Source organism: Dermatophagoides farinae, chromosome 7 (genome assembly GCF_024713945.1).
Source record: "Dermatophagoides farinae isolate YC_2012a chromosome 7, ASM2471394v1, whole genome shotgun sequence".
Taxonomy (NCBI): Eukaryota; Metazoa; Arthropoda; class Arachnida; order Sarcoptiformes; family Pyroglyphidae; genus Dermatophagoides; species Dermatophagoides farinae.
The window spans coordinates 1,173,850-1,195,387 of NC_134683.1; the positions used below are offsets into that span (position 1 = coordinate 1,173,850).

The 21,538-nt window shown below is 29.0% G+C and overlaps 3 protein-coding genes across 4 annotated transcripts; 1 reads left to right on the forward strand and 2 right to left on the reverse strand.

The window, feature by feature from the left end:
* Nucleotides 1–791: 791 nt before the first annotated feature.
* LOC124496538 (uncharacterized) lies at nt 792–2,120 on the reverse strand. Its single transcript, XM_075733170.1, has 2 exons — nt 1,922–2,120; nt 792–1,332 (listed from the first exon to the last, which is right to left on the reverse strand). Exon 2 carries the CDS (start codon nt 1,250–1,252, stop codon nt 815–817), a length of 438 nt encoding a protein of 145 aa, XP_075589285.1. The 5' UTR covers nt 1,253–1,332; nt 1,922–2,120; the 3' UTR covers nt 792–814.
* An 8,619-nt stretch (nt 2,121–10,739) lies between these two features.
* Nucleotides 10,740–14,603, forward strand: LOC124496570 (uncharacterized). The gene is made up of 2 exons (XM_047060107.2): nt 10,740–11,611; nt 13,045–14,603. The coding sequence occupies exons 1-2, from the start codon at nt 11,028–11,030 to the stop codon at nt 13,283–13,285; spliced, it is 825 nt and encodes a 274-aa protein (XP_046916063.2). The 5' UTR covers nt 10,740–11,027; the 3' UTR covers nt 13,286–14,603.
* Nucleotides 14,604–15,398: 795 nt separating this feature from the next.
* Nucleotides 15,399–18,602, reverse strand: LOC124496865 (tyrosine-protein kinase Src-2-like). Of its 2 annotated transcripts, none has more exons than XM_075733089.1 (3): nt 16,905–18,602; nt 16,365–16,814; nt 15,399–16,287 (listed from the first exon to the last, which is right to left on the reverse strand). In XM_075733089.1, the coding sequence occupies exons 1-3, from the start codon at nt 17,956–17,958 to the stop codon at nt 15,485–15,487; spliced, it is 2,307 nt and encodes a 768-aa protein (XP_075589204.1). In that variant the 5' UTR covers nt 17,959–18,602; the 3' UTR covers nt 15,399–15,484. The 2 variants fall into 2 exon arrangements, with proteins under 2 accessions (XP_075589204.1, XP_075589203.1); XM_075733088.1 differs by having other exon boundaries at nt 16,359–16,814; nt 16,905–18,575.
* Between the last annotated feature and the right edge of the window lie 2,936 nt (nt 18,603–21,538).

The window sequence follows — 21,538 nt, forward strand, 5'->3', positions numbered from 1 at the left end:
GAGAGAGAGAGACCTTTAACCTTTTTCCTGCCGACCATTTTATATAACAAGCGAAAAAAAATTCAAATTTTTTTAAACTAGAAAACAAAAAAATTTTCAACTTTATTTATTTACATTTACATTTACGGTAATGGTAATGATAATTTTATATGTGATTATATAATGATGATGATAATTTGTGTGTATATATGTGTGTGTGTGTGGGCGTATATGTATGGTTTCACATCTAATGATATAAAATCGATTGATTGAATATTATCGATTTATCCACAATAATGATCAATTTCGATCAATAATAATGAAAAGATGATGATTGATGATTGATCAATTTTCTTGTTGTCTTGTTTGTTGTCCAAACGAACAAAACAAAACAAGAAAACTTCCGTTGATTGTTCCAAACCAATGAAAAAAAAATGTTATGAAAGAAAGAAAAATTAAACAAGATTATGGTATATATAGATTATGTAATGTTTACGTGTGTGTGTGTGTATGTCTGTTTGTTTGTGTGAAATGTAATCCATTTGGATGGATTTTTTTTCTCTATTTATTAATAATAATAATGATCAGGATGATGATGATGATGATGAAAAAAGTGGTAAAAACCAAGCCGATTTTCCGTTGATTTATTATTGTTGTTGTTGTTGTTGGATGATTATTATGAAAATTACACTAAACACACACACATGCACAGTTTAACACAAAACAACAAATCATCAATATAATGTAGGTTTGTTGTTGGTTTCATTTCCTTTTTTTTTCGTTTTTGCTTCCTTCTTTCATTTTCATTTTCATTTTTTTTTTTTAAATCAATTTACTAGATTTTAGCCGTTTGATGAGAGAAAACTCGTTTCATTTCTTCCTGTTTTTCATAATGACGAATAAGAAAAGCATAAACATATGCACATAAAACTATGGCTGATGATGCAAAAAATGATCCAACATCCTCTTTAGATAATTCAGCTATTTCCAACATTAATGCAATTGTCATTAATATTGCATATGTCAATACCAATGGAAAATGTTTACGCCAAACACCAATAACGCCCAACATACAGAATAATATGACCATAATACAAGCAAATATTAATACACGATGATTATTACGAAATTCCGGTTCACCAAGATCACGGCCACTAATCAATACAAATATTGAACCAATTATAACAAGACCATTCGATACAAGTAATATCCATTTTAATATCTTGAATATTGATTCCAATGATGGCATATAATCATTAATATTGATGGCCATTTTTTAGTTTAGTTTTCAAAAACAATGACGACGATATTTTTTTTTTTTTTTGGTGATGCTATGGACAAAAATGATGAGATCTGTTGAGATAATTCGAAGAACAAAAAAATCAAATCAAATCAATCAATCACCAGAACAAACACACACACACACACACGCACAGAAATTTATTTGAAAGACAAAAAAAAAAATTTAAAAAAATTTCAAATTTTTAAAATTTTTATCAATGATGAAAACAAAATGAAACGTTTCACGACAATGATTGCGTTCCGTAAAACTGACTGTAATGTATGTGGTATTTGGCTGAAAACTGAAAATTTTTCTCTTCTCTCTCTCTCTCTCTCTCTCTTTTTTCATTCGTTCGTGGTTCTTTCTCTCTCTCTCTTTTTATATACGATAATGCTGAAAAAAATGTTTCAGATTTTTTTTTCTTCTGATGATTACTTTCTCTCTTTCTGTTTCTCTTATTTTCTCGCTCTTTTCATCACTGCAAATCTTTGCATCAATGTTTATCGATTGCTTGATTTTTATTTTGATCAAATCAAATCAAAATAAAATAAAAAAACTGATAAAAATCGTATTATTAATCACATAATTATCGATTGATTATCAAATATCATTGGTGATTTCATTCATTTGTTTTCACATCACATCATTTCGAATACGTACCTTTTTTTGAAAAAAAATTTTTTTTGTTGTTGTTGCTTTTCTCACTCTCTCTCTTCTTACACGTGTGTTTCAAACGATGATCACTTCTGTGTCTATGATGAGTCAGTGAGCATTTTTGATTTGATTTCGATTTTGTGGATGTTGTTGTTTTCTGCATGCCACACAGAGAAAGAAAAAAAAATCGTCTCAATATCCATCTATCAATAAACAACGTTACCATTCAATTTATATTGGTAACTTTGTTTATTGACTGGATTTTTTTTTTTAGACGATTATTTCTCTCTGTGTTCACTTTTTCTTAGTGGATATATCTTCCATTATCATCATCATCAATGCGTTTAAGTTTGAAAGATGAAAAAAAGGAGGAGTTTTCTTTCGTTTTTTTTTCGAGAGAAAAAAAAATTGCTGATTTTGCAATCATCAAATTCACTGAAAAGAGACAACAACAACAACAACAACAACAGTGACAAACCATAATGATAAGTAAATTTGCTTGCGAATGGCTTTTTTTCCCATTTTTTTTGTTCTCGCTATCTGCAGAGAGAAATGGATTTTTGATTCGAAACTTTTATTTACCATTCAGATTGATTGATTGATTGATTGATGTTCTTAATGATGATGATGATGATAAAGTTATAGTTTTTTTGTTTTGTTTTCAGTAAAATAATAATTGAAACAAATCAAACAAGAATGAAAAAATGTTCAAAGTTCAACAAGTGTCTCAAATGATTGCTTATTTATTCAAGTCATGAGGATAATTTTTTTTTCTCTTGCCTTTACTTATTATCACATTGATCGAAAAAAAACCCATACGGTTTTTTTTGATTATTGTGGTGATGATGAAGAATTTTCATTACAATTGGACATTTTGTATTTTTTTTTTTGGTCTACCTGTTGCTTGATCACTTGTTGCATGCTATGTTATGCTTGCCTGGCTGCCTGTCTACCTACACATGTGACACAAACCTAAATTGAATTTTAAAATTCATTAAAATTAAATTGAATTCAGCAAAAAAAAAAAATTCATTTCATTTCAATTCATCAAAAATTTAATTATTTCTTTTCATTCAATTAGTCAAAATGTCATACATATCATATGACGATTGTTTTTTTTTTTTTTTTTTTTTTTTTTTTTTTTTTTTTTTGGTTGATGATGATTAAGAAGAATAAAACACACGCACACATTTGAGAAAGTGAATGATGAAATTAAATGTACCAGAACGAGAGAAAAAAAAGAAAAAGAAGAAGAACGAATCAAAACAAGAAAATCATACAACAAGTAAACACTGGTTTCATGGAGAAACAAAAAAAAATTTGTGACTTCGAAGCCAAACGCAAACATACAATTGTCTAATTTTGTTTTTTTCCTGTAAAAATCTTTTTGTTTTTTTCCTTCTTCTTCTTTGTTGGATATAAAAAAAACTAAAAACGAACAAAGCAAAAAAAAAAGGACAACAGGATGGTGAGATTATTATTATGATTACCGACGATGACTACGACGACGAAATGACACAGTTATATGAAAATGAAAAAAAAATTTTCTTTGCAACAACAACAACAACAAAAAACGGGACAAATTCATCACCAGAATGATATTATCATCATCATCATCATCATCATGATAATAATATCTTTTCTGTTGTTGTTGTTGTTGAAGACAATTGAGAGAGAGAACGAAAAAAATGGAAAGAAAATTAAGTTTCAAGATGATGATGATGATGATTATTATTATTAACGATAATTATCCACCATTGCCAGCAGCCATCAAGCATTTTTGATCACTTTTTTTTGTGTCCAATTAAATGTTGTTGTTGTTGCTGCTGTTGTTGTTGTTGTTTTTTTTGTCATCATCATTATTTTGGATGGATAGTGATCCGGTCAAATTGTCATAATTTTTTTGTTTTGTTTTACTTACCTTTGTTGTTTGTAGTTTTTTTTTTTTGTAATTAAGGTCGAAATAGCCACACATGATGATGATGATGATGATCTGGGAAGGAGAACAAAACAAAAAGTGAAATGAAACACAAAATCAATTTATGATTGTAAACTATCGACCTGGATATATAATACACACACACACACATCTTTCGATTTGATTTGAAATCAATCCATACACATTTTGTTGTCGGTGATCATTTTTTTCTTTCTTTTTTTTTGATTGATTAATTCCTTATTCAATTAACTTTTATTTGTTTAGACATTGATGATTTTGATTGATTGATTGATCGATTTACTTGTTGATTTGGCTTTCCTTACGAAATTGACTGTTTGAATTTGATTTTATTCGATAGATCAATTGATTAATCATTGATCCGATTTCATTCGTATTGGATATATCAAATTAAAACAAACAAACAAACAAACAATGTTTATCGACACACATAGGCATTAATTTTCGAGGTTAAAATCTCTTTGCAGACAGTGTAAAAAAAATTGAAATTATCAAGTCCATGGACTTTCAATAAAATGATGAGAGATGGATTCTTTTTGAGATGGAGAAAAAACAAACAACAACAACAACAACAACAAACATTTGCACTAGCATCATACGTCATATATGTGTTCATGACCTCATGATGATGATGATGATGGTGATGTGTTCCGCTAATGATGGAAAAAGAAACGTTCGATTTTTTTTTGTTTTATTATTTCTCTCTGAACTGTGACCATCATCATCATCATCATCATCAAAATCAAAACAAAACAAAACAAAAAAAAATGGAACAATTTTTTGTCCAATTCTTGAAGCGATTTTCTCCTTTTCCTCCCTTCACCATCACCATCACCATCACCACCATCGCATTACAATAAAGCGTTGACCTTAATTTATTTTTTCACCTTTTTTACATTCATTCATTCATTCACAATATAATAACTTCTGTTTATTTCAAGAAAAAAAATGTTCTGAATGATACAGCAATAAATGTGTGTGTGTTTGGATTATTCATATTTTTTTCGATCATCATCATCAATGTCATTTTCAATAGCAGAAAAAAAAATTTTTTTTTTTGAAGTTCATGGTATATAGATCCCTTGTGTCGTTTTTTTTTTCATTTCACCATCTCCACTTATTATTCAAATAAAAAATAATGGCCGCATCATTATCGTTTCGTTTCGTTTTATGATGTGAATTTTTTTTCCAAATTTCTTTTTTCCCTCATCATCATCATCATCATCATTATCAAAATGGCACATTAACTCAACATTTGACCAGAAAAAAAACAAACAAACACAATCCATGATGATGATGATGATGTACAACTGTGTGTACCGAGAAAACCAAATTTATGACTACAAAAAAAAAATTGAATGAATGACAATGAAGAGGTCAACAACAACAACAACAACAACGACAAAAAAAACCCAAAAAAAAACGTTTTGATGAACTTTTAACATCTTTTTTTTGTTGAACTTTAAACTTTGTATACTATCAAGTCTAAACAAAGAAACAAAAAAAAATTTCTTTCCATTTTATCATTGTCTGTGTTTTTGGTGATTACATCAGAAATAGGAAAAAAAACAACAACAAGACAATCAACACATCATCATCATCATCATCATTTTTTTTTGGAACATTTAGCATTTGGTTTTTTTTGTGACAGTGATAAATAAACAGTGACGGAGATAAAGAGAGAGAGAGAGAGAGAGATGGAGAAGAAATGAAATCAAATAACTGAACAGAACGGCTTCATCCATTTCATATCTATAATCTCGTTTTTCGAGTTGCTGCCGATATCTATATCCATCTATCTACTATAATAATAAACTGTCAAGGAAGCTAAATAGTTTTTCATGAAATTGGATGATCCACATGGCTTGATGGTTTTTTTTTCACTGTTTATGTGTGTGTGTGTGTGTTTAAAATGTGTCAAAATGAAAATTTTGTGTGACAACAATGATAATAGTGTGTGTGTGTGTGTGTGTGTGTGTATGGATTCATTTACTGAAAAAGGATTTGTTTGGTACTTTTGAGTGGTGGTAAAAAAAAAATCTGTCACAGATATACAATTATTAGATTAGTGTGGAAAATTTGAGAATCCGGACATGTATTGGATTTATCCGTGGATTTTTTTTTTTGCTTTGCTTTGCATTGGATTGCTGTTACCCAAAAAAAAAAAAAAAAAAAAAAAAATCCGTAGTTTTCATTCGAATTTCATTGCATTTCATTTCATTTCATTTGATTCATCATGGATGATGCTAGTGATTCGAAATGATGATTTATGATGATGATGATGATGATGAAGATGATATCGAATTAAAATGGAATAGAGAAAAAAAAACTGAAATAGAATGTCCAAAATTAGAAATAAATGATTATGATGATGATGATATTCATATCATTGATCCAAAATTGGATGTTAAATGGTCGTAATTTTGAAGATAAGTGTGTGTGTGTGTGTGTTGTCAAAATTGTTTCAATTATATAATAATGGCAACGACAACAACAAAAAAAAAATCGATTGACAATCATCGTTATTATGAACAATTTGAAAATTTGAATTTGATTCGATTTTTTTTTCTATTTATATACAACAACAACAACAACAACAATAAAAGAAACAAAATTCAAATATCAAAAAAAATGGCATCCATAGCGACATCTGTTGTTGGTGGATGGAATTTTTTTTTCATATTTTTAAATTTTAAAATTTTTTTTTTGTTACCATCCATTTTAATCATTTTTTATTATTATTATTGCGAACAAAATTACTGGCAGTTTGTTTTATCATCCATAATGATGATGAATCATTGATTGTCATGATTGAAAGCTGCTCAATAATGGTTGGTGGTGGTCATTTTTTCTTGCATTTTTCCTGCGCAAAATTTCCTATTTTTTTCAATTTAAAATGACAAATATTTCCGCATTTTAAAAATCTGAAATTGTGTGCGTGTGTGTGTGTGTGTGTGTGTGCGAAAAAAATCATTACAAATCAATTACAACGATTCGAAACAATTATCATTAAAAAAGGGTTTAATGAGCATTTTTTCTGGTGAAATGACAAACATACACACACACACACACGCAGCAAACGCGACTGACAAATCATTTTTCATTACAAATTGCACAGCACTTAAATTAAACTGAGCTTTTTGACCTGTTGTTGTTGTTGTTGTTGAATTTGAATGGGGCAAAAAAAAATAATGTCCAGGTATCATTTGTTTGTTTATTGTAATGAAAATCGGTCACCGGAAAAGAAAATAAATCCGACCATATATATATTCATACAAAAATGTGACAACAACGTTTAAATAACGTGTGTGTGTGTGTATTTGGATAAATCTAAATTACCAAATGAAAATGGACAATGAAATAGATAATGAATTGTAATGAGAGATGAAATGGAATAGAAAGAAGAAAATTTTCATTTTTTTTTTAAAAATTTTGAAAATAGAAATCGGAAATCTCAAAACAACAACAACGACAGCGACAACACAATGAGCTTAATGATATTTTTTTTATTATTATCATTATTATATAATAATCAATCAAGCGACACTACTTTTTTTCTGTTGTATTTAATGTTCATTTTATTCATTCCATTTTCATTCGTTTTAAAATTTACACAATCATTTTATTTTCATTCCAAAGACACAACACAATGAATTGAATTGGTGGCATGGAAAAAAAACCGAGAAAACGCGAGAAAGTAAATAAATCGAGCCAGTTTTTCGCCATTTTTTTTTCGTTTTGCCTTTTTCATTGGATTATTGATGGAAAATCATCATCATCATTTGTTGATCTATTAATACACATACACACACACATATGATAATCATGGTGTTAATTAGAATAAAATGGCTGAATATAATCAAATGAAAATGAAAGTCATTATTGAATCGATTGATTCAAATTGATTTCATTTCATTTCATTTCATTCCATTTTTTTAATAATTCAAAATCATCATTCATTCATCTGTTTGTTTGAAAAATGAACATCCAAAATTGTCGAAATATTTTGGTGGATCAAAATGGAACAACTATGTATCTTTTTCTTTTGTGTATTTTATTTTTTTTTTCGTTGAAAATATTTTTAGATCCAAAAAAAGCAAAAAAAAAAAAAAATTACACACTGAGATTATGTATATAATTGTTAAATATATTGGATAAAATCTTTCTATAGAAAGTTATTAATATCCATTTTTTTGTTTTGTTTTGTTTTCGAATGAAAATCCATATAATACGTAATTATCATCATCGTCATTATAATTAACCGTTTGCCGATAATTATCATTATATCTTATTAAAAGTAACAGCAGATGATTCGGTTGAATAGATTCAAATGTGATTTACCGGATCTTTCGTTTTTATTTTCGTTCACTAAAACTTTTGTTTCGATGATGATGATGATCATCATCATTATCACCATCACCATTATCATCGTTAGTGACGTTCATATTTAATAATTTGTCGTTTTTGTTTTGCTCTTCTTCACCCGGTTTTCTATACAATTCCATCATCCTGAAGGTTTTTTTTTCTTGTCTGCAAACAATTATCGTCGTCATCTACTCAACCAATATTCAAACGAAGCGACGAAATAATTATTTGCACCAATTGTTTAATGCCATCGTGCCATATTCATCATGATTTATAAATCACTAATACTGCAACGGTGTAAATATGAAACTTGTGCAATAATTATCGACTTTAACCGAGCGTTTTTTTTCTAAAGATTAAACGCCAAAGAAAAAGAACAAAAAAAAAATCCAACAATTCAACACACGATGGTGGTGATAAAAATAACAACGATGAAAAAATTTTTTTTTTTTTTTTTTTTTGGTTGACAAAGTTTTTTTTTTTGTTTGTTTCGGCTGTAAATATATATTGTATTGATGGATTCAATCCAAGCAATAATCGATCATCCACTGTTCATCATCAATGATCGAACGAATCGTTTATTTTGTACGACAAAATCTAGTTTAGTAATCATTTAGTAAGTCATCGTCATCGTCATTATGTTTATGGATTTTTTTTTTCACTGAAAATTTTTTTTTTTTTCACTCTCAATTAGAAACAACAAAAAAAAGGTCATGATAATTTGTAAAAAAAAAAAAATGTACACATTGTTTATCTGTTTGCTTACCTGAAACAAAATGAAAACAAAAAAAAATTAATATCCAACGTTTGGTGTAGCGAAACGAATATGGTAATAATCGTCATATAATAATAATAATTGTAATATATATGGAACAAATTTTTTTTTTCACGCAGAAAAAAAATGATCTGATCTATGAACAATACAATTTCTCCAGTGTCTCCAGTTAAATGCCATTGTGTGTGTGTGTGTGTGTGCATAATTGGTCAGTCCAGTTTTTTGATCAAAAATTTTATTTCAACATTATCGTCAGAAAAAAAAAGCTGACCATTGATTGAATCAAATAATTTTTGACTTTATAGCATGGAAAAGTGTTTTTTTTCTGGTTCGAGGTCAAACTGATTTTTTTTCACCATTAATGACAACGACAAAATTGGTGTAATGATGAAATTCTTGGTGGTGGAAAAAAATTTTTTAGACAGGCCATTGCAATTTGGATTTGAAACCTGAAAAAATCTAATTTGATCTAATTTTACATTTTTTTTTTTTTTGATTGATTGAATCGAAATCGATCCATCAAAGAGAATTTTACAAAAAATAAAAATATCGATGCTATGCTTATTTTATTATTATTATTATTATTCATTTCAAAATTGCAAATCAATCACTGATTGAAAACATCATTTGATTGTCCCAGATTCATTTACCTATTCATTGCATCAATTTTAAACAAAATAAATATATTGATTGATTGATTGATCGATGAATAATAATATCGATGACTATGACAACAATGACGACAATGACGACAAAATGAAAAGAAAATTCATTTCCTATTATTATCATCTTAATTTTTTTACCTGGGTATAAATAGATCAAATTCAATCGTTTTTTTTGTGACACAAACGTGCTCACTCACACACACACACAATGATTTTAATAGCTGTACAAATCATCAATCTATCGAATTGATCAATCATTTGTCATTTGTTTGTATCATCATCAAATCCGAATGAATGAATGAATGAATCGATTGATTCGAATCAAATGAATCAACGAAATGAATTATCTATTGATGAATTTGGAGAAAAAAAAATTTTCATCTCCATTTGTATTCAAAGAATTGGTAGATTTTTTTTTTTTTTTGAAAATGGATTCTTTCACTATGAAATTCCATTGTTAATTTAAATCAATTCACAAGTTGTGTGTGATTAACGCATGCGTGTATGTGTGTGTGTGTGTGTGTGAAGAAGAAAAAGTAACAAAAAAAACAACAACAACAATAACAAAATCAATCGATTGGAAAATGATCACGATGATGACAAGAACAGAAAAAAAATGTTTGAAATCACACACACAATTGAAATCTCTTCAAAAAACAGAAAAAAAATTTCCAATCTCGCTATTTGTTGTTGTTGTTGTTGGTTGCTCTTTTTTTTTCTTTCTTTTACTGAGCTAGAAATATTTATTACAATGATGATGATGATGATGATGAACGACTTTCGATGATGAATCTGTCTAAGTTGCCGTTATTATTTTGTACACCATTTTTGATTCAAATGGAGATATACAATTAGCGATCAAAAAAAAAAAGTAAAAAATAAAAAGTAAAAAGAGAGAACAAGAAAATCTGTTTCTGGATTGAATTTTTTGTTTTCTTTTCGTTTCTTTTCTATTTGCTGAGAATTGAATTATATTTTTTTCCCACTGGTGAGTTAGTGAAAAAGTAAGAGAAAAATATGGGTGAACAAGGTGGTATATATAAAAAGGAAATTGAATGAACAATTATTATTTATCATTTGAAAGTTGTTGTTTGTTGTTGTTTTTTATTGCGGAAAAACCCAAACCAAAAAATTTTGCCTTTTTTTCTTCGTGTGTTTTGTTTTATATTTTTTTTACCATTCTCGCTACTATACCTGAATCGCCGGTGTGTGTGTAAACGTGTGTGTGTGTATGCAAGTGTGAATGTAGTCGGTTATAGGTGTTTGTGTTTTTGTGTGTGAGTGTGCGTGTGTGTGTAGGTCTGTTTTTTTTTTTATTCCAGAATTCCATCAAGAATCAAGAATTTCAATATGAAGAAAATTGAAATTTATCGTTGTCGTACTCATAATAATCAACTTCATCATCGTCATGATTTATCAATGAAATTTATAACCATCATGATTGTCATCATTACAATGATAATGATGATGATGATGACCGTATCGGCTGAACCACAAGAGAAAAAAGGTCTATTTTCACAGATGAATAATTGGTTCGCTAAATTACGTGGTAATAAAGATCAAAATAATCAACAGAATCAACAGGATGATCAGAAAAAAGATGAGAAAAAAGAAGATGTAACAACGATACGTCCACCAATGCCAATGGGACCAGCTGCAATGTATCCACCGATGCCAATGTATGGTATGGCAGCTGGACCTGCATTTGGTCCACCATTTGCTGGTATGGTTTCCGGTGGACCACCAATGTTTCATAGTCCAATGACAGCAATGTCTACACATCAATTTGCTGCACATCATCATCCACCAGCACCACCACCACCAAGACATATGATGCATGTTGGTCCATCACATACACATGGTTTTGGTCCATTTATTGGTGGTTCTGGTGGGCCAATATTTTCACCATATTCACAGCCATCACATCTTATGCCGTAAGTGAATTTTTTTTTTGAATCAACACACCTTTGTTCCTATCTTTTCCAGTTGAATCAAACATTGTCACACACACAATAAATAATAATATATATATCGTGACCAATGAAAAAAAAATATAAATAACACGCACGAATAAAGGAAAAAAAAATGTTCACAATGAAATTATTTAATTTTTTTTACACCGATTACACAATCACAATCAATCTCAATTTTAATCATATTGCATACATTGATATATAGCAAACAAACAAACAAACAAACAGATGAACAACAACCAAAAGAAAATGATTTCAAGTTGACAATCTAATATCAAACACATACACACATATACACGAACGAACAGATTTTCCATCTATTTTTGGGTTTTCATACAATTTTTTTTTCTGTACATTTTCAATTTCATTCATTCATTCATTCATTCATTCAACAAACTTTCAAGTTTTGTGTGTGTGTGTCTGTTTTTTATTTTTTATTTTTTTTTCAACAATCGGGTTATGGTTTTGGGCTAAAATTTCTGTTGTTTTGTTGTCGTTGTCTTCGTTGTTGTTGTTGTTGTTGTTGTTGTTAATGTTCATTTCAATTAGGTGCAAATATAACGTACAATACCCGAACACACATGCACACACACACACACGTCAACAACAGCAGCAGCAGCAGCAGCAGAAAAAAAATAACAGTAAGATTCGGGAATAATCAGAGCAAGACAATTTTCAATTTTTTTTTTTTTTTGCTCAAATACAACAATACCCTATACATCATCAGTATTGTGTTTTGTAGTTTTGCCCATTGCTTCTCTGCTGATGATGATGGATAGTGTTTCCATTTTCATTCATTGATTCAGACAACAACGACAACGAAGACGAAAAAGAAAACGAGAAATGAAATGAAATGAAAAAATTTGATTCAAACAATTCAATCTATCTATATTGATTATATTGTTGTTATATAATCAATATATATATACCAGACACACACACACACCTGAAGCTATATAGATAGATATGATTGATCATCAATATAATCAATTTTGAAGCTAAAAATTAATTTCATCTTAATAAAAAAAAACACATGAAAAATATGAATCAGTATATGGCCGTGTGGTGTTATTCCAGGAAGTAGGTTTTTTTTTATTTTCTCTCTCGTCTGGAAAATTAGTTCCTCAAATTATAGTAGATTTTTTTATATTTATTTATTATTATTATCGATTACTGGATTGTGTGAGAAAGGAAAAAAAATTGATTCAATTCATCCGGGTTTTGTTTTTTATTTTTTGTTTGTTGTTGATTGGAAAATTAATTTTTTTGAAAAAAAAATTTTTGTTTCCAAACGATAGATGGCGATATGTTTGTTAATTTTTTTTTCATTTTAATTTTTTAAATTAATTTTCTGATTTTTTTTTCTTATCCATTTCTTATATATCTATATATAGCATTCATAATGATTTTGGTGATACATATGGTTCATATGGTGGTCCATATTCAAGTGAACCAAATGATCCAACTGAAACATTCCAAGGTGGTGGTCCAATGTTAGGTGGTGGTGGTGGTGGTCCCGGTGGACATCCACATCACCATCATCATCATCATCATCATCTTTCTGGTTCAAATGCCGATTCAATGAGCGATTCGGCTCCTGGTTCATCTAGCTATGATGATCAATACAATAAATGATGATCGATAATGGATAAAAAAATTGAAACACAAATCAATAAACACACACACACAAAACAAAAATACATCTTTATTCAATCACCTCGATTTTTCAAAAAAAAAAAAAATGTTCAAATCTTCACCAAATTCAACAATCAACAACAAAAAAAATCTGAAATTCTTGATCAATTTAATTTCTATTTCTATGCTCACATTTAGTCATCGTATCACCACACACACATTTATATCCTCATCATCATCATCATCATCATCATCATCATATTCATCTTTATCATCATTTTACACTGACCACAAAAAACTAAAATTTAGAAAAATTTTCTAGAATTTTTTTTATCATTATTATTCCCAAAAACAACCAAAAAAAAAAATTTCCGGAAAATTTTCCCCAAATTTTTTCCATTATATTATTATTATTATAAAACACAACAAACAAGAAAAACATTTGCCATATAGAAATTTTTTTTCTCTTTTTCTCTCTTTTTTTGAATTTCAATTTTTTCCACTTTTTCATCCACAGTATTTGCTTGTTTGTTCGTTTGTTTGTTTGCTTTTTTTTCATTTGGCTTGCTCGCTTACTTGCTCGCCTGATTCCGCTTACTAAATCCATATATATTAACATTTAGATAGTCAAAACAATTTTTTTTCCATTCATCCACTCATTCATTTTCTCTGTTTCATTTTCATTTCAATTCAAATTCATTCATTCATTCATTTTCTTTAAATTTTTTTTTCTCATATTCCACATTAATTTCATTCCATTTTTTCTTTGTTTTTCTGTGAATTCCTGATTCTTTGAATTTTTAATTTCTTTTCTTCACATCAACACACACACACACAAGCCACAAAATTGATTTTTTTTTTATTTTCATAAAATTTGTTTCCAAAAATCTAACTAACTAGAAAAAAACCAAGAAAAATTAACCCAGTTCTGATGATCTCTCTCTCTCTCTCTCTTTCTATCCAATTTCACTTTTCTTTTGTTGTGCAGAATGTTTTCTTTACTAAAAAAAATTCAAAATTCTTCAATTCACCAAAACAATTGTTTAATTGAAACTACAATTTTACCGTTTTTCTAACATCAAATTTTGATAATTCTTTTTAAAATTCAAAATTCTGTATTTTTAAAATTCTAAATTCTTGTTTTTTTCACTAGAAATTTTTCACTAAAAAAACATACACACACACACACACAAATCAAACAAAAATGATTCATTTGGATTTTTTTTTCCTAAAAATTTTCCTGAAAATTCATCATCATTATCATCATCATAATTGTCTGTGTAGCTTATTAATAATAATAAAATAAAATTCATTTCGTTCTCCAAGAGTTTTTTTTTCTTTATTACATTCAATCTAATGATCTGAAAATTTTCCATTTTTGTTTTCTGGTGGTACCAATTTGTTTTTTATTTTTTTTTGTTGCCTGATAATTACTTTGAATGAATTCTTCAATTCAATTATCCAAAAAAGTTGATTTTGATTCTGTTCTGCTTACATGGAATGACATTTTTTTTCTCCCAATCAATTTTATCGCCTTGTTCTCAATGATGTGCTTACTAATGATGAAATCAATTTACTGATTAACGTGATCAAGTTTTATTTTTTTGGGCAAAGTTTTTTTTTTACAACAAGATTGATCGAAATCTCTATCGATCGATCGATTCTGTTTTCATTTTTATTTTCAATTCCTACGCACTATTCAAGATTCGTTTATGTGTTTGAAGAAAATAAAAAAAAAAAGATGTCTAAATCTGATGAATGATTATGATGATGATGATGACGATGCAATTTGGTGTCAACATTTAGAATTTTTCATTGTGTAAATAATAAATATATATATCTCAATTGGGAATCTGTTTTTTCCAACTAATCAATCACTTGATTGAAATTCGTTGGAATTCGTTTTTTTTTATTGAAAATAAAAATATCTGTCACCGACACTCGCTACTCATCATGTTGAATTTTATTTATCGATCCATCACATTTTAATCGATCACAACGGAAATAGAATTCAGTATAATCAGGATTACAGTTTTTGTTGTTGTTGTTGTTGTTGTTGTTTTTTGAAATTGAAACAACACAATGTTTCTGAAATAAAGTGGCAAATAACAAATTTTTTTATTTGAAAATTTATGGCTGAAATTTATTCAATTTTTGAACAATCAATAGTCTCTTTAATTGACCGATTGGTAATAGGTATTATTGGATTTGTTGTTTGTTTTGGTGATTGTGGTGGTTGTTGTTGTTGTTGTAATTGTTGTTGCTGTTGTTGTTGTTGTTGCTGTTGCAGTTGCAGTTGTTGTGGTGGTGTTGTTGTTGTTGTTGTTGCGGTTGTAATTGTATTTTATGCGTTTCATATTGTTGCTGTTGTTGTTGTTGTTGAGAAAAATCATCAGCATCCCGATAACGTGGTTCAGTGGCCACAAAAAAATCATCAAAATAACTATAAAGATATTCAAATGTTGGCCGTTTTTCTGGATCCTTTTCCCAACATTGTAACATTATTTGATATAAAGAATTTGGACAATCAACATTTTTTGGTTTAGGCATTCGATAACCACGATCCACTTGTTCCAATACATCACGATTACTCATACCGGGATATGGTACCTGTCCTTTGGTTATTAATTCATATAACAGTATACCAAATGACCATACATCAGATTTGCTTGTAAATTTTCCTTTACTAGCCGCTTCTGGTGCTGTCCATTTTATTGGAAATTTTGCACCAACTTGTGCAATATAATAATCTTCTTCAATAATTCTAGCCAAACCAAAATCGGCAACTTTCACAACACGATTATCACCAACCAAACAATTACGTGCAGCCAGATCACGATGAACTAGTTTTACTTTTTCCAAATATGCCATACCGGATGCAATCTGTGATGACATATCAATCAAATCGATTATCGTTAATGATGATGATTCCGGATGATCACGTAAATAATTCAATAATGATCCTTTTGACATGTATTCCGTAACGATCAATAATGGTTGTGCTGTTTGTTTGTTTGTTTGTTTGTTTTTTAAAAGGTTAATTTACATGAATACAAACAAAAATAAAACTCACACTTACCAGTTGAACAAACACCATATAATGGTACTAATTTTTCATGACGATAACGACGCATTATTGCCGCTTCCTGCAGAAATGCCGATACAGACATTGAACCAGGTTTCAATGTTTTTATTGCAACTTGTGTTTGGCCACGATAAAGGCCATAGAAAACTTTACCAAAATTACCGGAACCAAGTTCACGTATAAGTCGTAGGTCACGACGATCAATTTCATCCGATCGTACGGATGGTCCAACAACAGCACGTGCCACTTTTGGACATGATTTCGTAAGACGAAAACATAGCCCATTACTGGCCATTGAATAATGTTCAACTAGGTCCTGTAATTTTAAAAATGAACGTCTTGATGTAATGAAAAAATCACCATTCGATTTGGTTTGAATTTTATAATGTTTAACATGATTCAATTTCATTGCATCAAAATCTCGAACCGAAAGCGAGAAGCATCCTATGTGTTACACATAAATGAAATAATATTCGATTTTTTTTTCGTTCATCAGAAAAAATAATTTCATTCATTCATTCATTGAATATTCACCTGGATCTTGTTCACTATTACGAATTAAAAATGTACCACGTGGATAATCACCAAATAATAATAAACGTTCAGCTTCACGACGTGATATTTTTGAAAAAAACCATTCTTCCGTTTCAATTACATTCGATACGACAAAATTCATCGGTATATAACCTTTACGTTCTGGTTGTGTTAGTTTATATGCTAGCCACCAATCCGGTTCTGTATCATCCAATATGACTAATTTTTCATTCTTTTCAAATGATAATTCACCTTCATCACGACTTTCATATGCATATAATGCTATAACAATTTTTTGACTATTCTGTTGCTGTTGTTGTTGTTGTTGTTGTTGATGTTGATGTTGTTGTTGTTGTTGCTGTTGTTGATGATTATGATGTGAATGATGAATATGATTATATGATGAAATTGATGTGTTTGCGTTGTTGTTGTTGGTGGTTGCGGTAACATTGTGATTGGTTACATTATTCATTGGTGTCGGTAATGTACGATTATGTGAAAATCCAATGGATTCTTTACGGCCATTCAATAATGGCGCTGCAGATGATGATGATGATGAATTCGCTGTTGCCGCTGATGATGATGATGATGATGATGATGATGAATTTAAATTTGTAATTGCTGAAAATATTGATTTCTTATTACTACCTGATAATTTATTCGAACCACTTGTTGTTGTTGTCGTTGTCGCTGTTGTTGTTGTTGTTGCTGTTTTATTTGATTCACATATAGAATTTTTATTATTTATCATTGAAATTGAATTTGTACGATTTGATGTTGCTTTTAGATATGGATTCTGTTGTTGTTGCGAATGCGATTGCGGTTGTTGTTGTTGTTGTTGTTGTTTTTCATCATTTTGTTGCTGTTGTTGATTTGAATCCATATCATTTGTAGTTATAATTAATTGTTGTTGTTGTTGTTGTTGCGATTGTTGCGATTGTTGTTGTTCTGATTGTTGATTATTAATATTATTCGGTATTGTTGGCAATGGTTTTTTTGGATGTTTTATCGGTTTGGGTGATATACAGCCCATTTTTGATATTAATTTAAACATTTTTGTTGTGGTTGTTGTTGTTGATTTATCAATTATCGATTTTGATTATCACCGTTGATTATTTCAAACACTCAACAAACATATCAACAAAATGGTTATAAAATTATTATTTAAAACTTTGGATTCCCTATGATGATGATCAGATTTTTTTTTTGTTTTGACATTTAATTTGGGTGTGTGCGTGTGTTGGATTTTGATTCTCATCAACGCATTATGAATGACGAATTACAACAACAACCACCATTATGATGATGATGATGACGAAGACGATTCATTATCATCATTAGAAAACGAAACAAAAAAAAATGCCAATGTCAAACAAACAAAAACAACCAAAAACAGGATATGATTTGATAATGTCAAAAATCAAAATTGACAATTGACGAATATTTAATATTGAAATAATGGCAGAACAACAACAACCACAACAACAACATGACAAAAATTTAAATCGGAACCACAATCATCACCATCATCATATACAAATTAACATTGAATAATTGAAAATTTCATCAATGAAATTTTCAATTCAATCAATCAATTGATCTAGAACGCAATAGACAAAACATACAGATGATGATGTTTGATGTTGTTGAAACGAAATCAAAAATATACCATCATGGCCGTCCGTCCATGGTCGAAATGAACAAACGAACAAACACAAATATCAACAACAACAACAACAACATTTGGAAAAAAATTTTCCAACGAAATATCTGGGGCAATTTTGTCGGTTTATTTATTTTTTCCAACAACAACAACAACAACAACAACAAAAAATCCATCCCTCTTTTTTTTGGCTATTGATTTAACGTGATTTTTGTTTTCTCTTCATTATTTATCTTTAAAACCGGAAATCAGGTTTCCTTCCTGGTCTACACATCGTCATGTTGTTGTGGTCGCCACCATCGCCAAACAAAAACATGTACATATGCTAACAAAAAACATTGAGCACCACATTCATCATCATCATCATCATCAGATTTTGGTGTTGTGGTTACTATTCATCATATTTAAAAAAAAAATAAAAAAAAATTTCAATCCAAAATTCTATAAATTTCCGGTATAACTAGAATAAAATGTTCCACTGATGATGTATTTGGATGTTTCATTTTTTTATTTTTTTTTCTATTAAAGAATCCATCACCAAACCAAAACATTGATCGATTAATCGATCGATCCATCAATCAATATGAGTTTATTAGCCAATCATCCGGCCATTATTCAAACCACCACCACCACCGCCAACCAACCAAAATGAGGATGATGATGAAACCAAAACTTAAAAATGGAATGGGTTTATTTTCCATGTTTTTTTTTTAAATTTTTTTTTTTTGGCCACAATGTTGTAAACGGAACTTACAAACTTACAAACAGTTGTGTGTGTGTTTTTTTTAACGGGAAAAATGAAAAAACAAACAAAAAAAACTTTCTAATGTTCTGAGTGGATGACGACAGTAATTTAGTTGAAAAAAAATAAATTCGACTTCCGTTACTGTTGTTGTTATTGTTATTGCTGCTGCTGCTGCTTTTGGTCAATCTCACAAAACAAAACAAAAAAAAACACATCGGTCAATGGTCGATTTCGTTTCGTTTCGTTCGATCATCATCATAATCATTAAAAAAAAATTGTGCAACATTTAAAAATATTTCATGACATGCAAACAAAAGATCAGTAAATATATATGGTGATATTAATTTGCAAAAGTAAAAAAAAAACACAGGCAAACAATTGAAAAAATTCAAATGAATAATTAGTTTCAATTTTTTCATTATTTTTTTTTTCATAAAAGAAAGTTTATTCTTGGGAAAAAAAGAATATTCTGGATTGAAGAAAAAAAAAACGACGACCACGATGATGATGATGATTCAGTTTTATTTAGTCTGATAACCAATACAAAACAAAATGTCTTTTGCTCAATACACTGATGTTAATGATATAAAACAAAGTGGATATTCAAAATGGCGTTCAATATTATTACGAATGAATTATTCTGGTATGGATTATCAATATCATCAAATCAAATTAAATTATCAAACATTTCGTCATACAATATGGCGTACATTGAATTCATTGGCAATAATTATACTTATGATTATATCACTTTTTACATTGAATAATAATAATTTTTTCATCACAATAATTGATCTGGAATTGATTACCAATACAAAACGTCTTGATCTATTGGCCATTGAATCAATATTTCTTTGCATTTTAAATGAATATATGTGGTTTTATTTTTTTTGTAGTGTACTAAATTATCGTTCATCATTGGATAATCTATTATGCAATAAAAAACGTTCATATTCAGAACGACGATTATCGAAATATAATCGCCAATATTTATGTCATTATTTTACCATTTCAAATCGTATATTCATGTCATTGATTCATTCAATTAGCTGTACGATTATAATCAGCATATTTGTGGCCACATATTTATCATTTAATTATTATCTAAATGATGATATTAGTTTCAGTAAATTTATTCTATTCATACCAATCTATTTGATTGGTTCATCGCATACAAATTTTCTTGTCAAATTATTCATTGGTATTGGTAATTATCTATTGTTTTATACAAAATTTCTGGAATTAAGATTTTTACAACTAAAACGTATGATGAACATTATTGTACGTGGACGAAATGTTGAAATGAAAACATCAAAACTAAGATTACCAAGTCATTATTGGTATCATTTTCAAATTGGCTATGTACGTTGTTATGAAGAGCTGAAAAAATTCAATCAAACAACAAGGACATTATTTTTATTCGGCGAAATAATCAATAAATCAGCAACGATATTTGTTTGTTCATTTTATAGTAAACAACAACAAATGAACATGTTCAATTCATCATGTGTATTTGTATCGATATTGATATTCATATTGATGAATATTGTTTATTATCGTTTGGCAACATTACCTGGTTATAATCATTATTGTTGTCATCGGTTAATATTACCGTGGTTAGCACGTATACAAACATTCAATGTACGACGATCACGGACAAGATTTTGGTTGAAAACAAATTTTTTCCTACAAACAATGACTGCAAATCATTTTGGTTTTACTTGTGGACAATTTTTTATTATTACAAAATTTAAACATATTGAATTGATTCTGTTGAATTTACCATGGATAATGTTGTTTTATAAGAAAATTTGTCTTGCTTAATAATATTTTTATCATTCATTCAAATAAAGTAAACTATTTGGTCAAAATGCAGCAATAAAATTGATTTTTATGTCAATTTTCTGTCCCCTTAGCTATTCGCTCATGGGCAGTCAATTTTTTTCCACCATTTCAACCAGTGATCTTGATCTAAAATGACAGATGTCTATTTTTTTTTTTTTTGCTATTTTGCCATTTTCAATCCAGATGTATTGTATTGTTATGTGAATTTTTTTTCCTGATTCTGATGATCATGATAATGATGATGACACTTGATTAACACACACACATAAACACATCATTTGCATGACCGAATATTTAAATTCTAGGTGATTGACATGTTTCGATCGGTTAGCATCCTTGTTATGTCTGCAATATTGATAGTCCGATTTATTGATTAGAGCT

Coding starts and splice junctions, on each gene's coding strand:
- LOC124496570 (XM_047060107.2), top strand. CDS start 11,028: ATGAAGAAAATTGAAATTTATCGTTGTCGTACTCATAATAATCAACTT. Junction 11,612..13,044: donor CAGCCATCACATCTTATGCC/GTAAGTGAATTT, acceptor ATCTATATATAG/CATTCATAATGATTTTGGTG.
- LOC124496865 (XM_075733088.1), bottom strand. CDS start 17,958: ATGTTTAAATTAATATCAAAAATGGGCTGTATATCACCCAAACCGATA. Junction 16,815..16,904: donor TAATAGTGAACAAGATCCAG/GTGAATATTCAA, acceptor TGTAACACATAG/GATGCTTCTCGCTTTCGGTT. Junction 16,288..16,358: donor TGTTTGTTCAACTGGTAAGT/GTGAGTTTTATT, acceptor ACAAACAAACAG/CACAACCATTATTGATCGTT.
- LOC124496538 (XM_075733170.1), bottom strand. CDS start 1,252: ATGGCCATCAATATTAATGATTATATGCCATCATTGGAATCAATATTC.